Source organism: Equus przewalskii, unplaced genomic scaffold (genome assembly GCF_037783145.1).
Source record: "Equus przewalskii isolate Varuska unplaced genomic scaffold, EquPr2 ChrUn-10, whole genome shotgun sequence".
Taxonomy (NCBI): Eukaryota; Metazoa; Chordata; class Mammalia; order Perissodactyla; family Equidae; genus Equus; species Equus przewalskii.
The window spans coordinates 1,869,434-1,894,045 of NW_027228747.1; the positions used below are offsets into that span (position 1 = coordinate 1,869,434).

At 45.2% G+C, this 24,612-nt stretch overlaps 2 protein-coding genes across 4 annotated transcripts in view; one reads left to right on the forward strand and one right to left on the reverse strand.

Moving 5' to 3' along the window:
- The window catches only part of LOC103563996 (small proline-rich protein 2E), a 95,026-nt gene that overhangs the window by 14,318 nt on the left and 56,096 nt on the right, over positions 1-24,612 (forward strand). For 2 of the 3 annotated variants that reach the window (XR_011536638.1, XR_011536637.1), the window contains 2 exons: positions 2,136-2,242; positions 3,540-3,646. The exons of the other annotated variant lie outside the window; for it this stretch is intronic. The gene's annotated coding sequence lies outside the window, so the exon portion shown is untranslated. Of the gene's footprint in view, positions 1-2,135; positions 2,243-3,539; positions 3,647-24,612 lie in introns of those variants that run through there. 3 annotated transcript variants of the gene reach the window in all.
- PRR9 (proline rich 9) lies at positions 19,358-21,103 on the reverse strand. The gene is made up of 2 exons (XM_008539502.2): positions 20,977-21,103; positions 19,358-20,515 (listed from the first exon to the last, which is right to left on the reverse strand). Exon 2 carries the CDS (start codon positions 20,493-20,495, stop codon positions 20,145-20,147), a length of 351 nt encoding a protein of 116 aa, XP_008537724.2. The 5' UTR covers positions 20,496-20,515; positions 20,977-21,103; the 3' UTR covers positions 19,358-20,144.

Here is a 24,612-nt window from a genome sequence, read left to right on the forward strand (position 1 = left end):
AAAGCTGAGCTCCCTTGAGGTGGGAGTGGGTTTGTGGGAGAGCGAGCACAGTGGGAATGGGTTCCAGGCAGCAGCTGCCAGTGGCCCTGGAAAATGCTAGGGGGTGGATCTTGTGATGATGACCGGGTTTGACTGGCTCCATTGGCTTGTCTGACGATGTCGTGTGGAACAAACAAATCATTGAATACCTTTGCCCTGACCAGTAATCACAGAATTGTTTCATTTAATCTTTACAATAACTTGCAGTTTTGGCATTGGTGTGACTCCCTTCATGCAGCTGAGTAAATGAAGGCTCAGGGAGGTTGAGGAAGTTGTTTCAAACCACGTAGTATGTGAGTGCTGGAGTACGCAACCCAGGGCTCCTTTGCTGGAGAGCCATCCTCAGTGGCCAGGAGAAGTGAGTTGACTGTGCTGAGTTCCCAAATGGAGCATCACTTTGTGCAGCTGCAGAAAGCAGCTGTGCCCTGAGACGACTCATTCTGTGCAAAGCAGCCCCATGGGGCCTCATCTGGTGTCTGAGGCGATGACCAGATGTCCTGCTGAGGAAGAGGGATGTGGGGAGACCCAGAGAGCTGGCGTGTTCTCTGGGGGTTTCTCTGTCCCCCAGGATGGAGGCAGCAGGTGAGGCAGCAGGGTTCCGGGGGAATGAGGGGGCTGTGGCTTTCATCACAAAGGAAAGGCTAGATCAGCACAAATCGATCATCCTTCCTGAAAGAACTGCTTGCAGGACACTCCTGACTCTGCCAACAAAGCTCAGCAGGGCCTGTTGACCACCTGGCCCCTCAGGTGCTGCCTTTCTTCTGCAAAGCTTTGGTGACCAAAAAAAAAGGGATTTCTTAACTGCTCAGTGGTAAGAATAAATCAGTGGAGGGGGCTGTGGTGAAATGGAGTGCAATTGCGCCGCACCCTGCAAGGCTTCCTGCCACATCAGGAGCTGGGTCTCTCCCAGAAACTCTGTAGGAGCCATGCCACTGAATTCAGGAAAGTGGGATGCCTTCTGCACTTCAATTCTTTGTTTTTTCAGTTACTTTCATTTACCCCATACAACAGGCTGGCCACCTTGACAAGGGTTTTACAATCAGGACCTGATTTTATCTCTACAATAACCCTGAGAAGTAGGTACTGATCTCTCCATTTAACAGGTGAGAATATAGGATGCACACTACCATTAACATCCATCTGATGCCGTGTCCATTGCCATTCATTGCACACAGACAGGTGCTGTTCTGGATGCTGGGGAGACAGCAGAGAACTTGGCAACAAGGACCTGGTTACAGCAGTGCTGAGCAGGTTGCTCCCAGGATGGTTGAGATAATGGGCATGAATGTGTTTGATAGACTATAAAGTACCACATGCCTCTAGGGACATCCTTTCAGGAATACAGGCTCAGTGCAGTGTGAAAGTTGGATAACACTGCCCCATGTGGACCGGAAAGCTTAGGAGCTCTGTCACTTGTAACTGCCCCACCACAGCACCTCAACCGAGAGGCTGGTGGTCCTGGCCTTCAAGGTTTGTAGGCCTTATAGGTTGGATCTGCCACAGTCTATTAGCCATTTCTCAATGTCTTATGGACATACAGATTTCTCTGATTTTCACTATTCCAAACAAGGCTTCCATGTAGCTTTTTATATATGACTCCTTATGCTTGATATCATGACATCATAATATCATAATCCTTATGTTTATGTTATGATAGTTTCTCCAAGGTAGAGAAAAAGCATTTAACTTTCTGTTATAAAAGCAATGCATGCTTGCTTAGAACATGTGTAAAATATAGAAAACATTAATAATGAAATAAAAATAATCTATAGGCCTAAATTACGTTGGGATTAGAGTATATAATTCCATATTTATTATTTTAAAGCCTATGTGTTTTACTTAATAATATGTCATTTTTCTACAGGATGTTTTAAAGACTGAGTAATAAGTATCCCAATGTATGGATTTACCTCAATTTATTTAATTAGTTCTCTCCTGCTGATAATTCACATTATTGCCTCTGCTGCATTTATAAAATTGTTGCAATAAACATCCTTATACATCTAAGTTTACAAACATTGGGATTGTTTTCTTAGGGTAAGTTTCTAGAAGCAGGATCCCTGGATCAGAGCACATCCATCATGTTTTCTGTACAGGCACGACACAGGCTCTGGAGTCAGACCACATAGGATTGATTCCCCGCTCTGCCACCTGCCAGTTGAAGGGCCCTGGAGGATCTTGCAGGACTGCAGTTTCCTCCCTGGTGAGTGTGGTTAGTAACAGTACTTCCTTTACTGAGTTGCTATGAGACACATGTGGCTTTAATACAGGGCAATCCCTTAGATCGTGGCCTGGCCCAGCAAGCACGGCACTCTCGGCTGTTCTCGTTAATATTATTGTTGTTAGCGTGGCCAACTTGTCCTGAAGAGAGTCCAAATTTTAACTCCCACAAGCATTGTATGAGAGTGTTCATTTCCACACACCCTCATCAACACTGGGTATTGTCATTCCTCTTATTATCTCATTGCTTGCCAACCTCATAGGCAAACCTGTTGCTTTAATTTTACTTTGATTACGAGTGATGAGCATTCTTTGACGTCTTATTAGTATTTATTAATTCATTAGTGAATTTCTTGTTCATGATTTTTTTCCTGTGTTGGGTAGATCGCTCATCTTTTTCTTACAGATTTCTGTTAACATATTAAGGATATTAATCTTTTGCTGGTCATGGATATTGTAAATATATTTTATCCAGTTTTTCCTGTGCTGTTTAGTTTTGTTTCTGTTTGTGGACACAGAAAGTATTGTATTTTACCTTGTTGTTCTTGCCTACACTTATACACTGAAAAGTCCACCATAAGTTATCTTTTTCCAGTTTTTAATTTTTTAATAATTTTTTACTCTTACCTTTTGAATTCAAATGAATTTGGAAATTTAATAGTTAATTTCCCCACTTTTTGTTTAATTATTTATTGATGAATTATTATAGACTAAATTACATATACTTGGTTTGTTTCTTGGCTGTCTCTTCTGTTCCATTAATCTCTACGTCTTTTCCTATGCTTGTATTTTAATTTTTTTGTAGCTTTCCAAAATACTTTAGTATCTATTGATACAAGCCCTCTTTTGGTAATTTTTTTGAAAATACTTTCTTGGCTATTATCATCTGATTATTTCTATAAATAAACTCTGGAATAATTTTGTCACTTCTGAGAATACTGATTTTGGTTAGGATTGCATTCATTTTACAAATTACTTTGGGGAGAATTGATATTTTTACTGCTTTCCTACCTGGAAACATGAAAGTTATTTCTTATTTAATCAAGATATTTTAAAATAAACTTTTAATTTTAGAATAGTTTTAGATTTATAGAAAAATTGTTCTTGTATTCCCTACTCCCAGTTTTTCCTGCTGTTAACGTCTTACATTATCATAGCACATTTGTCACAACTAATGAACCCATATTGATATAGCTTATTATTAACTAACCTCTGTACTTTATTTGAATTTCATGAGTTTTCTCCTAATGTGCTTTTTTCTGTCCCACCATCCCACTCAGGATACCATGAGTCTCCATGTCTCCTTAGGCTACACTACACTGTGACAGTTTCTCAGACTTTCCTTCTTTTTGATGATCTCGACTGTTTTGAGGAGTGCTGGTCAGGTATTTTGTGGAACCTTCCTCAATTTGGGTTTGTTTGGTGATTCGACATTGTTTTTTAGGTCATGGTAGCTAGGGCAAAAAGGAGATCAGAGTAAGTTACCGAGCTCTCGTCTTCCTCAGGGGAAACCCTTCTTTTTAAAGAAATGTCTACCTGTGGGACCTTACAGAAGAGGCATTGGGTGACATGGAGCACCCAGTCCCCATCAAGAGTGTGGTAACATATACAGAAATAGTTTCTTGTGGCCTTCTTTTATTTAGACCTGCATAAAATCCCAGGTCAGCACATTAAGTTTCAGACCAAGGAGGGTTATTTTTTGAGCAGCTAGGTTAATGCATTTGACAATTTAGTCCTGTGCTTGCCTCACTTGTCTCCCAGATGGGGCTTAGAGGAGAGGAGTGCTTAGATAGCAACCTCCTAGACTACCTTTCCAGGGTTTAGGAGTAAAGGTTTAAAGGCAAACTGCCTGGCTTCCAGTGCTGGCTCCACCAGGTCTCTGACTTGGACGTCTCTAAATGGTAGAGTCCTATCTCAGATGGAGGAAGTGATAGCCCCTGCTGTAGAGAGGTGTGGTGTGGATCAGATGAGACGGCACGTGGCAAATGAATGACATTGTTAGTTATGGTCACCATTATTATTTTCTCAGTTGAGCCTTCTGATGGGTTCTAGACCCCTGAGATTAGAAAGTACACTCTCAGACGCACATCTCAAGTCCTGGTGACTGTATTTGCACAGAATTTGGAAATCAGATGAGTAGGGAGCAGGCTTGATAATCTATGACAACAATTGGGAAGTCAAACCAGTGCTCGAACCTACATGGAAGGCTGCTTGCCTCTGTATGGAGCCAGGCTTTGGGGCCACCTGCAGATAAGGCTGGGTTTTCCCCAGGAAACCACTTAGGCTCAGCTCTAACTCTTACAGAGGTCCTTGGCTGAGTCCCCAGTCTTCTGTCCCAGAGCACAAGCAGAATTAATTTGTCTTGAAAACAAAAAGTTTGATTACAGAAATATCTTAGCAATGCTCCCCTGGTGCTGAGTGGCCTGGCTTCTCTCAGGACCCCTTGGTTTTGAATTAGCATCAAAATTGTCTCCCATCACCATCCCCTCCCTATTGCTCCTCTTTCTAGGAGAATGTACAAGTTTGCCTCGTGGAATTATTGAGTCAACTGAATTCTGGAAAAAATTTGCCAAAAATGAGCATTTTCAGTAATGATCAGTTAATATTGATCATGCTCTCTGGCAGTAATTAGATTCTAGAATCTAGTCCCTTGAGGCCTTACTTGAATCAGGTTGTTATAATACATCATTCCTCTTTCAATGTATGGCCTGAAGGCATAAATTCATTATGGTGCATCCACAAGTGTTATTACATTAATAGTATAATTATGAAGGGGATGCTAAAACATTGCATAGGTACGAACACTTGGAAATGTCCTGCACCTAAAATGTTGTGGTTATATTGAGATTTGAATGTTGCCAAATGTTAAGGATTGAACACACCTTAAACTTCTTTGGTGCCTGAGCTCATGGCTGATTTTGACCCGTAGACTGAATCATATTTGTGTTTTCGGCTCTGTGCCTGGGCTCGGAGTCAATGCATTGATTCACTGATGTTCGGAACTTTATGACCTGGACAAAAGCTTTGTGGGCATATCCTTTAGCACATGCCTTCCTCTCATAAACCAGGACACTGAGAGTGTAAGTAACTTCCACATAGTCACAAGTACCAGGAATTCGAGGTCAAGTGCAAGCTAGGGTCCCAGGTCCAATTGTTTTTTAAGTCACAGCTCAACTATCCCTACTTTTGTGAATTCATTTCCTCACCCATCTGGGCAGAGTTGCTCACTCCTTCCCGTGGCCACCTTTTAAGCTAGACATTTTTCTTCCATCATATTTCTTTCATCATGGTGCAATTTTTTTCTGTTTCTGTGTTTGCCTCTCCTAGTAGACTTTGAATCCCTAGAAGGCAGCAACTTTGTCTTATTTTTTCTGAATTCCTAGGGCCAGGCACAGAAGGCTCTCCCATTAGCTGCGTATTGAATGAATGAACAGATGAATGGGTGTGCCATGTGGGTTTCATGTGTAATCTTTGCCTTCCTATTTAACTGCCAAGCATTCTTTATGCCAGGCATTTGCCACTAGTCTGCAGTGTGGAACTGGAGAGTGGGCCTTCCTCTCTCAGGACCTTGTACCTGGGTGCTTTGACTGGGTTTCCCTATTGTTTCATATATGTATGGGTGATTTCCCACTCCAGGGTCCTTCCTGCCTCCTACTTATAGCCTCTGACGTCAAAAGTAGAAGGGACCTTGTAGGGCTTCTTGTGCAATCCCCTCTTTTCTCAGTTAAGGGGCTGAATTGGCTTTATGTCCCAGCTTTCATACCTACCTACCTTGAGCTGGAACCCGAGGGCAGGCAGGTGGGATTGCTGATTTGGTTTCAGATAAAGCTGAAGCGCAGTGATCCTTATACTCTTTGAGGCCGTGGGTGGAATAGCCAATGAGACCCACCTACTTTTGGCTTTAGCAACATCTGGGGCTCTGGGCACCAAGGTAAGTTTGTCACCTGGAGATTCTAGCAGAAGCAATGATAATTATCAGCTGGTCCTCCTTCTTGCTCACGTCTGGCCCCTCTTCACAGTCTGTCAAAATACACCTTGCACAACTGTCCTCTTCTTTCAGATGCACTTGGGCCAACTCATTCTATGAGTCAGCTTCACTGAGCAGTGTCAACACTCAAGTGGATGTGGCCTTAGCAGTGTCACCGGGGTCTGGAGAGCTGGGGGTGGGGGCAGGGAACTGGAGTATGGTGGTCCTGGTGAGGGCTTTATCAGGGGTGTGTGAGCTCAGGACAGGCCCACATTCTGGGCCCCATCCCCAATTCTTGACTCCCCCTCTACCTCTGACACAAAAATTCTTGCGTTTAAAATTGGGTCAAAGTAAACATGAGATGGTGTTGGTGGTAGTTAGATTGCACTGCAACGATATAAGGTCGGGGAGTGTCAGAACCAGTGTTTCAATCCCAGCCTGGGTTAGACCTCAGCTGACTATTTAATATATGGGTGGAAAAACACCTACCGTATTTTGGACAGGGCTCTTGAATAAGAAGTTAGTCAGGGTTTTTGTTTTGTTTTGTCTCGAATTTCGTTTTTTATACCATGTCTTCATAAAGACCAAAGTTTGGACAGGGTGAGGACGAGGATGAGGGTGTGTGAGATGGGTACTCTCAAACTTTATAGAGACATTAGCATGCCAGTGTCTTCTGAGGCCAAGCACTTTTCCTTGCCCCTGGCTGTGGCCTTAAGGCAGGGACCATGTCACTCCACTCACTCTGGAGGCTCTGTAGGGCGGGGATGGGGTCTCCCTGAGGTTAGCTGTGTCCCTTCTTCAAACTGAGGTTCCTGATGGGAAGGGCTGGACCATCAGATGGAATGATTCCTCCAACACCAGATGAAATCTGTGGACACTCAGCCTTAGACTAAGGACCCTGTGATGGACAAAACGGTAGAGGTTCATTGCCAAAAGGCAGAACGGTCCCTTTCCTTCTGCCTCTGTGGCCAACATGGCCTGTGCTTAGGCTCAGGCAGTAGGCAAAGGACAAGGGAGCAGGCATGGTCCCAGCACCCAGAGTCATCTGCACTGGCTCTGGGGGAGGGCCAGTTGTGTGTATGTGCGTGTGTGTGTTTTGTATACGTATGGATGTGTGTGTGCTTTGTACATATGTGTGTGTGTGTGTGTACCCATGGAGGGTGTGTGTCTGTGTGTGTTTGTGTGTGTGGCATACGGTGTGAGGGGATGCAGTGTGTAGACCTCATGTCTATGTGAGGCTCTTCCAGGAGGACATAGTGGGGGTGGAGAGGTGGGTTTGGGCCAGGTGAACTCTGTGGTGCAGCCCCATGTGGAATCTGACTACGGCCTGAAGCACAGTTGCTATTTAGGCCTGATTCAGCCTCTCAGTTTAGAAGGCTCAGGCAGGGCTGCATTTGTAACCGGGGCACAGCGGTCATGCAAGTTCCAGGTCCACCCATGGAAGCCCTATAAATGAGAGCCCAGGCTTTAGTGTTGGCCTCTTCCCTAGCTTTGAGGAGCGGCTGCTCAGCCATGCTTTTCTGCTCAGTAGCCTGCCTACGCCTGACCCCGGCAGCCAGACATCTTTCATTAAGGCCTCTTATGTCCCAGGATAGCTCTGGTCTGGGGTTTTCTTTGAATGGCAAACTAATCCAATCCAATCTGGAGACCCTGTATTTAACACCGCTATGTGCCAGGCCCGTGCAGACCTTTGGGATGGAGGGGAGAAAATGACAGGCTCTGCTCTCCAGGGGCTCACAGCCCAGTTGGGAGACTGCCATGCCAACAAAAACACATTGCATCCAGTGGGGTGACCTCCAAGAAATGGAGTGTGTTTGAACAGGTGCAATGGGGACACAGAGAGGATGAGCAGAGCTCAGGCTGTCAGGAGAAGTGGTCCTGTTGGGAGATCCCCACAGAGGATGTGACATTCTTGCCAAGACTCAAATGTATTTGCCTGGCGGACAAGTAGGGAAAAGACCATTCCTAGCAGAGGGAAGAATATATGCAAAGTGTAATATATTCTAAAAACTTCCAGTAGTTTAGAATAGTTAGGGCCATTGGTCACTGCTTATTGGATGAGTCTTTCATACCTTCTCTCTCCTCAACTCCTGCACTCCCTGCCCCTACTCTCAGCCCATGACTTTGGACCCCAATGGTGCTTCATTAAGAACATAGAAGCTTTGGGGCTGGCCTGGTGGTGCAGTGGTTAAGTTCACACATTCCACTTTGGTGGCCTGTGGTTCGTGGGTTCAGATCCTGGGTGTGGACCTACACACCGCTCATCAAGCCATGTGGTGGCAGCATCCCACATGCAAAAAATAGAGGAAGATTGGCAGAGATGTTAACTCAGGGACAATCTTCCTCACCAAAAAGAAAAAAAAAGAAAACAGAAGTTTTTAGCTGAGAATTCCCTTGTCTCCCCACCGCCAAATCAACCAGCCCATCTACCTTTTCGCTTGTCTTCCTCATCCTCCCTCCAGTTACGACCCAGCAGGTGCCCCTTCTCCTCCTCCAGGCCTGTCCCTCCACATGGGCACTTCCATTCACGCACAGCCACTCCTCTGATGGTGGGGATATAGTCATGAGCAAGGTCAAGAAATTCATGCCCTCTTGGAGATCATATTCTAGTGGGAAAAGTCAGACAATAAACACGCAAACAAAAAATATTGTTTCAGATAAGTGCTAAGAAGAAAATAAATTCAATACATAGAAGACAGAATCACAATGATAAGGGTGATGATGATGATGGGGGTGGGGTGTGTGCGTGTGTGTGAGTGTGTGTATGTGTAGTTGGGAGGCCATGGAAGACATTTCTGAAGAATTATCATGTGAACTGAGACCTAAACAGTGAGGCTTCCAGGTCTCTTTTCTCAGTACACCACTCCGCAGTTTCCCCCTCCCTCTCTATCCTTAATCTTCCCCTCTCTACTGGATCATTTCTTAGTGTCACTTATCCTAAGAAAAAACAAGCAATGAAAGTTTCCTTGACTACTGTTTTCCCTCTGGCTATCACTCCATTTCTCTGCTCCTGTTCACAGTCAAGCATCTTGAAAGAACAGCCCACATGGACCATCCTTGCCTCAGCACCTCCCTTTTGTTTCTCAGACCCCTACCCACATTCTGTTCTGGCTTTTGTGCCATCACTCAGACTACTCTTGCCAAGGGTGCCAGCCACTTCTGTGTTTCTTGACCTACTAGTGTTGTTTGACCCAAATGACTCTCCTTCTTTCTTGCACTCCTCTCTTCTCCTGTCTCTTCAAACCCCTACAACCCCTTCACTGGATGCTCCTTATCAGCTGGCCCTATGGGCTCTTCCTTCGCTGTCCAACCTTGAGATCTTGCAGTGTCCCCTGTTCATTGGGGCCCGCTTCTCTTCTCCTTGGCTGATCTCAGCCACTCCCACATCTATAAACACCTTTTATGTGATGACGATTCTCAAATTTATGTTTCTGGTCCACACGTCTCTGAACTCCAGGCATATATCCAAATACCTTCTAGTCTTCACCTTTCGGTGAATGCTTCACCATCCACCCAAGCCAGAAACCTGAGAGTATTTCTGTATTTTTTCTTCTCCTTTGCTCCACACATCAAATCCACCTGTTAATCCTGTTAATTTTCCTATAAAACGCTTCTCAGACTCATCCTCTTCTCTCTGTCTCCATGGCTGCCATCTGTCATCTTTATCCATAACTACAGCAGCACATCCTTTCATGCTTGCTCTATCATTCATCCTTTATCCACTTTGCAGATGGAGTCATCTTTTAAAGCCTTGAATCAAATCACATGTTTCTTCTCTGCTTAAAACCCTCATGGTCTTTCCATTGTACTTTGAATAAAACCCTAACATCATTGGGTTGAGGTCTTGTTGTTTGAGGTCTGGTGGGATATGTGGTCAGGTAGGTGCATATTTATTCATATAAACAAGCATATACATATGCGTGCACATACTCTCCCTAGCCATGATGTCCCCATGCCAAGATAACCTTATTGTTAGGGGTTTGGGACCCATTGTGTCTGGCATACCCAGTACCCAGTATAGTGCCTGGCACGTAATTGGTATTCAGAAGTATTTGTTGAAGAGTAGATTAGTGAAGGAAGTTTATTTGATATCAGACTGAGCTTTACTGAATGGGAAGAGATTATGAATGTTAGCATCAGTGTTGGAAGGTAATATGGAGAACATCTATTTTAAGTATAATACAGACTCTCCAGCCACAGTCTGGATTTGAAGCTCAGCTTTCTCAATTATTATCTGTGAGATCCTGAGTCAGTTACTTAACTTCTCTGAGCCTCACTTCCCTGTCAATAAAGTAGTGATAATAAATGACTTTCTTCTTTTGGTTGTTATAAGGATTATAATAGTAAATATACATTAAATTTTTAGAAAGTATCTGCCAAATGGTATTTGTCATTATTGTTATTAATCGTTACTACCTCTACTCTCTATGTGGTGCAAGAATGACTCTGCAATGATTCCTTGCAGGTAGTTCTGCAATTCTACTGATGGGAAATGCTCCCTCTGAAATCTTGAGCTGCTTCTAACAGAATTCAAAGCTATTTGTTTTAGGATTGGCCCCCTTCATTATGTTAATAGTGACTCTACGCTAATAGCAATTAAAGAGTGATTCTGGGACCCAGTTCCAATGGGGGGTGGTGGTTCTCCCACATTAACAAGCAATTCTCAGACACCAGCTGGGTGTCCTAACAATTCAACTCAGTTCTGACACTATCTATCTGGAGATAGCATCAGGTTCCACAGTTTAAGGGCTCAGTCTTACAAGACTGCCTCCCACTTCCACTTCAGATGCCAGTCACGAGTCCAGGTTGTTACCTGTACTTCTGACCAACTGACTATAAGACAGAGGTTCTGAGGAGCCCCTCCTAGGGTTTGATCAATTTGCTAGAGCAGCTTGTAGAATTCAGAGAAACATTTCACTTACTAGATTACCAGTTTATTATGAAAGGATGTGATGCCGACCCTGATATCATTTCCCCTACATTAAACCCAGCATATATGGGGTTAAAACCAAAGCACTCTTTCCCTGCTTACTCCCTGGCTCCCTGGCTCCGGAATCCACTATCTGCCATAGAGACAGACAGCCAAGGACAGCCACCTGGATTTCTTATCATGCTCCCTGTGAGCATCCTCTCAAGGTCATGCACAGGCTGGTAGGAAAAGCCCCAGGTCACAGGCTCCCCCAATCCCTACAAACAGAAACATTCCTGGCAACCGTTCAAACTCCTCACCTCTCATCTTTTGGGGAGACAAGGTGAAACAAGACAAATTTGAGGGCACACTCTCGTCTCCCGGCTATCACCCAAAATAAAAACACTTTCCTTGCCGTAAGCCTGCCATTCCAGTCTTTATTTGGCCCCACTTGTGTGGTGGATAGGGAACCTATGTAGGGTCTGTAGGTGCTAACAGATATACTGAGGAACAGGCAGATGGAAGAGAAGCACAGGGCAAGTTATGGGGAAAGGGCATGGAGCTTCCATGCTGTCTCACATCAAGTCACTCTCTCCTTATCTCCATGTGTTCACCAACTTGGAAGCTCTCTGAATTCTGTTCTTTTTGATTTTTATGGAGACCTCATTACATGGGCGTGATTGATCAAATCATTGACCACTGATTCAACCTTTAGCCTCTCTTCTCTCCTCAGGGAGTCAGGTGGATACCACTAAAAGTTCCAACCCTTTAATCACAAAGTTGGTTTCCTTGGGAACCAGCCTCCACCCTCAGGTGTGGTCTAAAAGTCACCTCATTGACATAACAAAAAAGCCTTTAATGCTTTCATTACTTAGGAAATTCCAAGGGTTTTAAGAGCTTTGTGCCAGAAATGAGGATGAAGACCAAATATATATTTATTATAAATCACAATATCACAGTAGTAATCTTAATAATCCCTCATAGTTTACCAGTTACAACTAGCTTTCACAAGTATCTCATTTGATCCTGAGGATAGCCACCAGAGGTATGGGTGGGTGATCATTTCAATTTTACAGATGAGGAAACTGAGGCTGGGAGATTTGCCCAAGGTCATGCAGCCACCCAGTAACCCAGGACTCCATTATAAAAAATTTCCAGGGGTAACCACTTGTCCACTGAGGGTGCTTAAAACCATCCACCTAGACCAGGAAAAAAATATTTGAATTTTTTTCTGTATTTATTTTTATCTCATCCTTTAACATTGTCTACATTTTGTATTTGTTTTCTCACTGACAAGAGATTTTCACATATTGAGGTATATGGGGTAACTATTTGGGTTCAAAACTGATTTGGCTGGAACTAAAGAAGCCTGATTTATGGCTTGTCAAACATACATTGTACATCTGCTTTAACCATTAAAGTAAAGAATGCGCTCTCTTAAGGTAATGTTGGCGAAAATAATCCATAACCAATCTATAAATGAAAATTTGGGACAGTTTATTCTGAGCTGAAATCTGAGGACCATGGCCCGGGGCCTTTCTTCCCGAAGGAAGAAAGGGCACCAAGTAGGTGAGGTATACAGAGTGGTTATATACCCCCAAACAGGACGATTCACATATGATTGAAATGTCCCTCCCACAATAGTCACAAGATTGCCCTGTCGGCACAGCGCTTGATGGACACAGCAGGTAGTGGGTCTGCTATCTCGGTGGGCGTAGCAGGAGGCAATTCTATTGTCTCGACCTGGGCGGTCGCAGGTGAGCGCAGCAATCAGTTCCCAGCCTAAGGAAAGATGCTTAATCCTTAAGGAAATGCCAACATTGGGAGGGGGAGGGAAGTTGCACCTTTATCTCAAGGGCCTTTGTTCTTACCATAGGGAATATCTAAAGCAGATATACAATGCATGCTCAATGGCTGAGGTCAGGCCCTTTTGGAAAGACAAGGTCAGGCCGAATTAGGTTTACACCAAATGGCTTCCTCATATTCTCCAATATATCCTATTGCTTGCCATTTTTATTTGTCAGTAAGAATCCTTACTTCCCCTCCTATGCCCGTTGGTAAGGTCCATATTAGTCCCTTTCGAAAATCAGGGTCATGTTGACGTGCTAATTTGCAACTAAACACCTCTTCGAAACTTTGAAGTATCCTGGGTTTGTTTAATGTATGTTCTTTGTTCTGAAAAGGTGACTGTCCTGAAAACCATGCTTCTCTGGAACGCTTTCTAAGGCCTTCCCGGGTTATAATCCTCACTCTGGCTCAAGTAAAACTCACCTTATTTCTCTCACCTATAGAATGGTTATTGGTTATGAAGCCAGGCACCTGAAGGGTACTATAGATATTAAGTCAATTTGCTGTTTTTCCTGTTTAACTGGAGGGTGACTCAGGGGTCTTGAGGATTTGTGAGCTTGTTTTGCAGGTGAAAGAGAATGCCTTTGGGGAGATTGTGATCACTGGATGGAGATGGCTGTCCCTCAGCAGCTGTTGAAGCCCAGAAGTCAGATTGCCCTGAGGCTTACTGGGAGTGACCCCTTTGTTTCCCTGAAGCCCCTCCTGACAACCTCTATAAAACTCCCCTGCTTTCTGTTCTTGGGGAGGTGGATTTGAGCGAACCCAGGCTCCCACCTACTCTTTTTGGACAATTGGAATAAATCTTTCTCCATCTCCCAGCACGGAGGTCTCAGTGTTTGGCTTGCTGCACATCCGGCACACGAACTTGAGATTAAGGGGTTCAGTATCAGTTATTTTGTGTCAATATCACTTACATGATGTTGCATAATAATATATAATGAATTGTATGATGAGCGCAAACAAAACTTTAAACTTTTCATTAAAGTATACATTCAGAAAAGTGTAAATATCATAAGTGCACACTTCAATAAATTTTCACAAACTGAGCACATCATGGCAAGCAGCCCCTAGATCAAGAAACAGAATATTACCAGGGACACAAGACTCCCTCCTGCTCACTTCCAGTTACTACCATCCTGCCCCCAACTCAAGTGTAACAGCTATCCTCACCTCCACAACAGAGACTTGCTTTGTCAGTTTTTGGATGTTATATAAAGGATATAAATAGAACCATGCAGTATGTTTTATGTTGAACCATATGCAATTGTCAATATTCAACTTTTTGACTTCCATAAAGGCAACTTCATATAATTCATCCTAATACTTTTTGTGTATGTCTGTGTCCCCTCCCCCCAACTTAATTTATATTTGTGAGATTCATCCGAACCGTTGTATGTATCATTCATACACATTGCTGTGTGGTAGTCCATTGCATGAATATACCACAATTTATATGTTGATGGTCACTTTCTGATATTTGGCTATCATGAATAATTCTGAAGTGAGCATTCTAATATCTGACTTTTTGCAGGGTATATGCCTAGGAGATGACCTGCTCAGTCATTGGCTCACATATTCATATATTTGGCTTCAAATTGCTGCCAAAGAGTTTTCCAAAGTGGTTGTACCAATTTGTACTCCCACAAGCTCACCAACACTGTGTATTCTGTCTTTTCAGTTTTTATCACTTCAGTGGGTCTGTTGTGGTGTCCCATTGAGGTTTTAATTTGTATTTCTCTGATGAATAATGAGACTGAACATCTTTTTTATATGTTTATTGGTCATGCCAAAATATTTTTTACTATCAGGAAGTGCAACATAAAGAGTTCCAACACTTGGGAAGAGTAGGATATTTTCTCTAACAGCTTAGACTACTTTTTTCTCAGGAAAACCACTCTAGAGGAGGAGGTTCCTGCCTTCTGCGCTGTGACAGGGGAAAGGGAGTGGGGAGAAGACCGAGAGGGGAGATGAGGACTTCCCTTCTTTGCCTGGGTCTGCCCTGGGTTTGAGAAGTGTGGTCTGTATCCAATGCCCAGTTTTCTGCCCCAGTGTGGTGTCTTCCTGGTCCTGGGGCCCTGGGACAGTTGACCTTTCAGTGGCTGGCTGGCAAAGGCTGTTTTCACTACACTCAGAGCAACCTGTAAGTAATTCAAGTGCAAAAGTAGGAGGGACTTAAAAGATTAAAAGAAAAGAAATCTAGCCCAAACTTCCTATAACCTTTTTTTTTAAATTTTTTTTTTGAGGAAGATTATCCCTCAGCTAACATCTGCCACCAATCCTCCTCTTGTTGCTGAGGAAGAGTGGCCCTGAGCTAACATCCGTGCCCATCTTCCTCTACTTTCTATGTGGGATGCCTATCACAGCATGGCTTGACAAGCGGTGCCATGTCCATACACCAGATCCAAACCGGTGCACCCCGGGCCGCTGAAGGGGGACATGCGAACTTAACCACTGTGCTACGGGGCCGGCCCCTCCTATAACCTTCTTGTTTAGTCATTTGGCCTCTGCTTGCATACTTTCAATCATGGTGAACTCATTATTGCACGAGCAACCTATTCCCTTGCTGGGCCATTTTATTCCTGATGTGAGCAGCAATCTGCCTTCCTGTACCTGGACCTCAGTGATCCATGCTCTTCCCTCTGGGATCACCTTTGAAAGGCCTGAAGACAGCCGTCGTGTGCCCCCACAGTCTTCTCATCTCCGATGAAATGCCCCATCTTTCAGTCACAGCTCACATGACAAGGTGCCCAGGGAACTCTCTTTTCTGCTCCTATTCATTTGGATGGACTAAGCATCGGTCAGTGTCCACCTTCAAAAGCTGTGTCTGGAATCAGACCCCAGGGGCCATTGGCCTGCAGAGCTCCTTGCAGTTGCTGACCCAGCTGTGCTAACTCTCGGCCGCTTCCTCCACAGGGCTAGCTCCTTCAGATCCTTCATGTTTCCACTGAGACTCACCTGCTCAGACTGGCTTTTCCAGCCCACCCGACTAGAGAGCACCTCTTGTCAGCCTGTTTCAGTTTCTACATTTTCTTACTTAGGCATTTGCTTTGTTATTTTTTGTCTGTCTTCCCCTTCCTGTAAGCTCTGGGAGGCAGGAACTCTATGTGTCTAGTTCACCACTGTATCTCCAGTGCTTGGAACAGTGCTTGAAACATACAGAGCTCTCAGTAATGTTTTTAAAGGAAAGAATAGAAGCGATAGAGTCTAGATTTGAATCCTGGCAGCTTGATTCCTGAGCCTACGTCCTGAACTCCTATGCACGTTGTCCCTATCCCGTTATTTACGTTATTTAACTTTGTGTTGCGTATTTAGCCTACCTCCCATTCTGTTAGAAGCTACACCATTGCTTTTGCCTCCACCAGCACCTAGCATTGGCCGGGCCTCAGTGTCTGATTCAGGCCCGCCTGGGTATGGCCCACTGAAGGCCCAGTGCCTCTATGGCCAGTAGATGGTGCTGTTGAGTTCACACTGGTTATCACCCCCACTTGCCTACCTCCAGTTCACGGGAATGTGACATGTCCAAAGGCAGCTCCTGTCACCAGCAAACAGATCTCATCATAAGGAAGTTCTTAAACTGAACCCAAGTCCTTAACTTCTGTCCGTTGGTTCCAACTTTGTCCTTTGGAACCTCATGGAAATCTAATCCGTCCTTCACAAAAGCACTTAAAATACTTGGGAACAGCTATTCTGCTCCCTCGGGTATTTCCTTCTCTAGACCAAACGTATTTCAATAGTTTCTAATCTGGAAGTCTTCAAGCTCCTGCTCTACCGCACGTCCCCTGCCACCAGGTCTCTGGAGCCTGGCGCGCTGTCTTGCTCACAGCAAGTTTTCCATAAACAACGACGGAATGAGCAGGTGACCCCACACCATCGTCCTTTCAACTCCCGTCAGTTTGCATCTTTTCTTCTTGGTGCATGGAGCCCATAGGTCCACTCTTGTCGCACAGTGACTTAGCTGTGTCGAAAATTAAAATTAAATCCAGATAGAGAAAATTTGAAAGTTTGTTGTGCATATAAAGGAACAGTTTGTGAAACTGGAAGACATCAAGCTAAAGTGGCAAGAAGCTCAGAAAAGGAAGGTTATAGCTCCTTTTATATAAATAAGGAGGTCGGTTGATCTTGATTATAAGTGGCTGCTAGAAGCCTACATTCCTTTTTGGGTAACAGTGCTGCATAGCTTACTTGTTTGTAGCTGATTGACTGGGAAGCTATGAGATCGTGCTGATGTGAGGGAAGCTTAAGTTCCGTTGTGGTCAGAGACAACATTTTGGGGAAATCAGGATCGTTTTAAGTTTTGGTAATGTGGCTATGGGTGTTTGGTCTAGGAGTATATTAAAACCATGGCCTCTATTTTTGTTTTTTCTTTAACACTTCTCAACCCAAACTTCTACCAGCTGGGACTTTCCTTGGTAAAGCCCCTCCCCCTCTTTCCGAAAGCCTGCAGCACAGGTATAAACAGTTGGGGGAGTCTGGTTGCCATGTGCTTGGTCCTTGCTGTTCCCAGGTCTGTGTCAGTAGGGCCCTGGGCACGGCAGCAGCGGTGCAGCCAGGGCCTACGTCGGAGCTCTGATCACGAGAAAGGTGTGCGGTTCCCATGACAGAGCTTGATGGAGGCCTGTGGCTCCTTGACGTCTGTTCCCCTATCTATGATCTGCATGTTTGTCTCCTTTCCATCTGCTGAGGGCTCCTCTGTAATCAGCGGGTTGTCCTTTCTCTGATGTGGCTGGACTCTCCTTGCTCGTCAGCCCTGTGCTTCCTCTCTGTCTCCGAGCGTCTGATCTTGGATACCAATCTACGCACACCTTTACTGCTGAGAATAAAGACATTTCTTGGACTTGAGCCAGGCTGGAGAAGTGTGCTTGAGTCTCCCTCAGCCCAGGCAGAAGCTTCACTGTGAGGAAGGCTCTGTGGGGCCTCTGTGCAGGCTGGGGCACTAGGGAGCAGCTACTTATTCCAAATCTGGAAAATGGAAGAGAAAACTTACTCTACTCAGGTAGGGAGGCAGGAGAACTGTGCTTCAGGCACCTGGAGATGTTCAGGGAATCCAGAGCTTTTGGAAAGGCTCCCTTGGCATGCATGGCCTGTGGAAAGAAGCTCTCTAGCTCTGCGCAGGGACACTGCCTGCCTGGGTCACTGCTGTCTCTCCAGCACCTGGCATAGTGCCTGGCACTTGGTAGGTGATCAGTGAGCACTTGTTAGTGGGTGAACGAATGAATGAGAAGAAGACAGCTTCCGGAAATCTGGAAATCTGTTCTGTGTACCCCGGGCACTTCCTCATGCAAGTGAGAGCTCTGCTCTGGAGTCAAGAGGGACTCTGCTTAGAATCCTGACTTCACCACTTACTCGCTTTGTGAGGCCAGATCAGTTCCTTAACAAAGGGGCAACATATGAACTGTGTGAGGCTACTGTCAGGATTCTCTTAGAGAATGTGTGTAGAGCTCAGGGCCTGGTGCTTGTCATCTACAGACTCAGTGAGTGCCTGAGGGCTCCCTGTTGAAATCTTCCCAAGTCATCCCCTAGTTCTCTCTGCCTTAGAAAAGCTCTAAGATTGAGAGACTAGGGGGATCCGAGTGGCAGGAGGCCCTGAGTTCAGCCAAACAACCCTCTAATGGGGCACACACATATGACTGAGTAGGAAGGGGTCCCAGGGGAATGAATGAGGACCCCCTCTACCCCTCAGGAGGCTGGGCCTTTGGGCCCAGGTCAGAGCTCAGGGCATGGCTGAGGAAGCCACTATTGGTCCTCTTGTGTGAAGCTTGCTCCTCCTTGGCCCTTTCACACAACCCCAGAGTCCACAGCCTTGTGTTTCCTCCACAGATGGAGGGGCAACAGAGTGCAGGGAGGGAAAGCATGCTGCCAGGCTGTCCTGAAATCTGACCAGATGGCAAGGCAGACAATTACGGTCCTTGAGTCTGTGTTCATCTCAGAAGCACGCTTAGTTCTTCCTTCTAACAGGGATGCTATGCTCACAGGTGTCACGGATTGATTGAGGACCCCTTCTTTCACACAACTCTCCTGCTCCTCATTTTAGCCCCTTTCTCTGGAAAGCAAGGATCAGAGAGGAAAGATGCTATAGTGGAAGGAATCCTGGACCTGAAGCTTTGCATGTAGGCAGGTCCCAGGTACTGCTGGATTTTCTCAGGTGTAAAGTGTGTGCATAGGTGAGCCTATGCTACATTGGGGTTGGGGGTGGGGTGGTCCAGGTGACGCTTAAGGAGACTTCTTCCAGGATTGCTGTTTTATGCATCTGTGAAGTATATTTTTTATTCCTACTCTGGATTCTCCAAAAAAAAAAAAAAAAGGAAAACATAATCGTGACAAGGATAGCAGATAATTGGGTACCGGAGAGGAAAGAGCACACGTCAAGTCAGACATCAGCTTTAGGATCAGCTTTATTCTGTATTTTACCTTCACCAGGGAGAAGAAGGCAAGGAAGCTGGAGAGCAGACCAGCCTGCACCACACATACACAAATCGCATCTCTAAAGAATGTACACGGCAGAAATGAAGGGTCCAAAGCAAACCAGCTGTGAAGCACAAAGACCAACCAGGACCCCAAACATTCCATCTCATCCTTCCTGATTGACTGTTGGGATTCAATCATTTACATAATTTGTTTCATTTTTTTTTTTTAAAGCACAACCCATCCAATCATTTGCTGTTCTTTTTTAGGAAGCAGAGACAAAATTACCCAATTTTTGATTTTTGCAACACCACCCACCTCTTCCCCACACCCATGGTGGGAGTCAGTGATCAGTGCAAAGTCCATTGAAATTCAGTTTGTTTTGAGGCTCGATTGAGAGGCTGACTCTCTGAAAGATGAATGGAGGCATCCTTGGCTGTTACACACCCAGGGATGGGTGAATTTTTGTCCCAAGGGAGCTGAACTAGGCTTCTGTGGTCTCCTCTGACAACCATAATCTTCCTACAGTTGAGACTTTCTACTAGACTGCTGAGAACAATACTTATTCACAGAGGTCCATGAAATACAGAAAGAACTGTCTTCAGAGACACAGAGCAAGTCCTGAAACACTGAGGAAGTCTGGAGGCAAGAACAGGGTGCACACAGAGGTACCCACAGGAGAAGGTCACCATTGCATGGGCTGGGGATGGGTTTTCATCTCTTGGCCATCTTCTTGACCCCAGATGGCATTATAAGCAGCTACTTTCCCTTGCCAGGGGGTAAGCACTTCTCCTGGACTTTCTGTGGGCAAACCTCCACACATTTTGTCTGAGATAGCTCCTGGCATGGCTCCACACACTGAGGTGGGCATTGGTCTTGGCATGGAGGTAGGCATGGATCTTGGCCTTGCTGTGGGCAGTTTTCTTGGTTTAACTCCTGGCACTGAGGAAGACACGCCTGCTGAGATTGCACTGGGCACTTTTCTTGGCAGGGGTCTTGGCGTGGGGGGAGGCACACCTCCTCAGTCTTTGCCTGGCACTGCTCTTGGATCTTCTGAAGACACGGAGGAGGCGTGCATGGCTGCTTGCACTGCTGCTCATTAAAAGACATCCTAGGGTGATTTGCAGAACCTGAAACAAACACAGATTTGAATGATCTGCATTAAACAGTATCAGGCTGGGAACTGGGGAATGAAGTGTTGATAGAGGGGAATGGGGAGTGAATGATTAGCAACTCTAAGAACTTAGTTCTCTGCTGCAGTTTACCCTTCTTCTTTTCTATCCCTACTTCAGCTTCCTCTGACACTCATCTCTTACGTGGAGATGCTCTCAGAGCTTTTGTCTGGATATCCATAGCCTCAAACCCCAGTCCTACCACAGGTCTTTTCCTTCTCTTCTATTTGTCTAATCTCTTTGAAAATCAGGTGCAAGAGACTAGATAGAATACACAAGATGGTTTGAGAGGCCCAAGAAATGGCAAATGACTTCAAAAATCAGTAGAAACTACAGTCCAGTGGAGGAAGAGAACAACAGTAAACTCTCCTGGAGACATAGCAGCCAGGGAGAGAGAGGGTGCAGGCATCCCCACTTACCTGATCTTCAGTAAGACTCAACAATGATGTGGACTGTGGAGCCCAGCCAGGTAGGGACTTTTATATAGTGCTTGGTTCAGCCTCCCACAGGACTGACTGACCACGTGGGCTGAGGTCCTAATTGTGGGGTCACTATAATGAGCTTCCTCTGAAATTGCCCATAGTTTGAGTCACTGCTTGGGATGCCTATTAATCAGGCTCCATTTTGGCCTCTGGGTCCTCACCAGACCTCAGCAGGGAGGGGCTCCTCTCAGATCTCTCTCATTAGAGGCAGCAGCAAAGGAATGTTCATAGAACGTTATCTCAGTCTGTTAAACTAGGATTGGGTTCCTTGTGTGCCCAAACTGGTTCAGGATATGGTGAGAGATAAGATCCGCCTTGCTCATCTCATCTTCACCCATGGGAAGACTTTGTGCCTAAGGCCTGGGGTCTGTCTGGGTCAAGGGCACACATGGCCTCTTTTAGACATTTCCACTGGATGCTTCTTCATTGAACCTGGAAAGTCGCACTTCCAGACCCAAGGAAGAGGGATTGTCCTGTGGTCTCAAGCAAACAAAGGACCCATAGGCTCCTGGAGAAAGTGATTTTCTTGCACAGGGGTCTTGAGTGAAATTAGAGTCGTTTGTTACTCTTGGGTTATGAAGTAGGATGGAGAAGAAGAGAGAGGAGGGAGAAGGCAGGTAATCGTCATCTTCTCAACATTGACTTATGACACTTCTAAAAGCGGAGTTACTCACAGAGTTTTCATAGTAACCAAGAAAACATGATGGAACAAGTTTGGTCTGTCTCTTTGCCTTCTGGAAAACTTTTTCTTAACACTCAGGTCAATAAAAGCCAAGGAGATGAAAGGAAAAGTTTCAAAGCAAACACACCCAGTTTTCTCTACTTCTAAGTCTCTGCTTGGGCTGTCACTTCTATCTTGTGTGCCTTCCCTCTCTGTGCTTGCTGTAGTCCTAAGCATTTGTCAAAGCTCCACTCAAGTCTGTCACCTTCTAAGAGCTTTTTCTTTTTCTTTTTTTAAGGAAGATTAGCCCTGAGCTAACTGCTGCCAATCCTCCTCTTTTTTTTGCTGAGGAAGACTGGCCCTGAGCTAACATCCACTCCCATCTTCCTCTACTTTATATGTGGGACGCCTACCACAGCATGACCTGCCAGCTGGTGCCCCGTCCGCACCCGGGATCCGAACTGGTGAACCCCCGGCCGCCAAAGCGGAATGTGAGAACTTAACCGCTGTGCCACCGGGCCAGCCCCTAAGAGCCTTTTCTGATTACTCTAAACCAGAAATGAATTCACCTCTTTCTGGACTTTCATAGCATCTATTGCTTGGGTTATTTCTATGACATTTACTATTGTTATTAGTAATTCTAGTTATTTATGTTCAAGATCTTATTACTATTCTGGGTTGTAGGTTCCTAGAGGGTTAGGACTGTGCCATAGATGGAGCAAGTGGAAGATAAAAGATTATTGATGGAGTAAATGCATTAATTAAGGAATGAAGAAGGTTAATGTGGGAGACAACTGGGAGTAGAGGAGGATCTCGTGTAATGGAAAATGGGAAAAGATTCGTTAATGAAAAGAGCCCCCAGACAGTAAAGTGGTGGCCTTGTGCTTGTTTGCTAAAGTTGACTAAATTCCAGGGACTTTAAAGATGATGATGGCCCTTTTAACTTGAAGAGGTACATTTAGGTCATTTTCTAAGAGAGATATTTGGCTAAAATCAGAAATTCCTTCAAAGGTTTACACAGCTTTTGGATGCTTGATTCCTAAAAAGTTTAAAAAGTGAGCTGGGGGAGACTAGGTGACATTTTGGCCTTTAGGACAGGTGCATGGATGATTGATGTGGCACCTTGTACATGGCCCCTTCAGTGTCCTAGTAAGAGACAGATGCCTGGGCGGGGAGGGGTCAGAGGCTGGCCCAGGGGAGTTGTGCTGATGTTCCTGTGAGGCACATGATCTTCTGGAGGCTGGGGTGGGAGTGGGGCTGTGTGGGATGATGGAGAGGAATGGAAGACACATGGGTGTATCTGAAGAGAAAAAGTCATTTGGGAAATCTGGGAACTGGGGGATCAGGTATAGGATGGGAGACTCTCCTCCTCCTTTTCCTTTTCCTTCTTTTTCATCTCCTCCTTCCGTTTCTCCTCTCCCCCTTCATCTCCTCCATCTTTTCTGTGGAATGTTGCCTAAGAGACAGAGCAACTCTCTGGAGTCCTGGGAAGCAAGGAATCCTCCTTCACTGTGTTTATTCATTCATTCTTTGGCTTGCTTTCAAGGGGTTACCAGACGCATTGAGAAGATGGGCAGAGGTAAGCCCTCGCTTTCCAGAAGGAGGCCCCTTCATTAGTTTTGAGTGGAAGATCCTGGAAGGTTCCTGGGGGAGGAGATTTCTGTGTTCCACTGGACACAAGGAATTACATAGGCAAGGAGGGTGGACAAGGGCATTCCAGGCAGCCTGGAAGAAAGAATCCTTCTTAAGAGCCTGTTGAGAAGAGAGGAGAGCCTGAGGCTGACTCAGGAAAGCGACGGGTGAGAGACTGGGGAAAGAGTCCCGCTTGGTTGAGATTTCCAGAGGTTTTCTACAACAGGGTGCATGAGATGACCTTGTTCATGCCGCATGCATTTCTGTGTCTTTGGCTGAGCCTAAGGAGAAAGAGACCAAACAGGGATGTGCAGAACAATGGAGAAGCCAGGTCGTGTTCTCATAGAGGTGGGTGAATGCGGTTAGGAAGATCCCAGAATTCAACACCTCTCAAAGGACTCTCTGATTAACATTGAGTTGATTACATTGAAGGGGCTCAAAGTGATTACAAGGGTCCTTCAGTATGGAAGAGGGGGCAGGAGAATCAGTGTCAGAGTGATGTGACGTGAGAAAGACCTGACTGGCTATTGGTGGTTTTGAAGATGGGAGGAGACCCTGAGCCAGGAATGCGGACAATGTCTAGAAGCTGGAAAAGGCAAGGAAACAGATTCTCCCCTAGAGCCTCCAGAAAGAAATGTAACTCTGTCGGCATCTTGATTGTAGGCCAGAGAGACTTGTGTCTGACTTCCAAAGCTGTAAGATAATTCGTTTCTGTTGTTTTGAGCCACTAAAGTTATGGCAACTTGTGACAGCAGCAATAGAAGATTAACACATCTTCCCAATATCTGAAACTCTTGGCAACTCTGGAGGAGAGAAGGCTCAAATGAAGAAGTAAAATCCCAGCTTAGCACTCTCTCATTTAAGGATATACCTACTCGTCATTTCAGCCCCTCAATCAAAGACTAGGTTTTGGTAGCGTATGGAAAAAGAACTGGACGCAGGATCCCACTGAGCTAGGGCTGACTCCACTACATAGAGTATGTGTAATATTGGATAAGCTGCTTAGTGTTTCAGAGCCTCAATTTCCTCTTGTTGAGATACTGTGATACTTTTTCACAGATTTCTTATGAAGAATAAATTAGAGAACATATGCACCAACACTTAGGGCCATCAAGCTCCTTAGAAAACGTTGGTGCAATCTGAATCTGTTCAGGACACAGCTCCTTCACCAAGCCTTCCTGATACACCCCATTCTCCTTGTTCCAGCTCCTCTACCCTGTCCTCCAGCATGCAGTCTTTGACTTATACTTTTTTACGCACTGTGCCCGGAAGACCTGGCT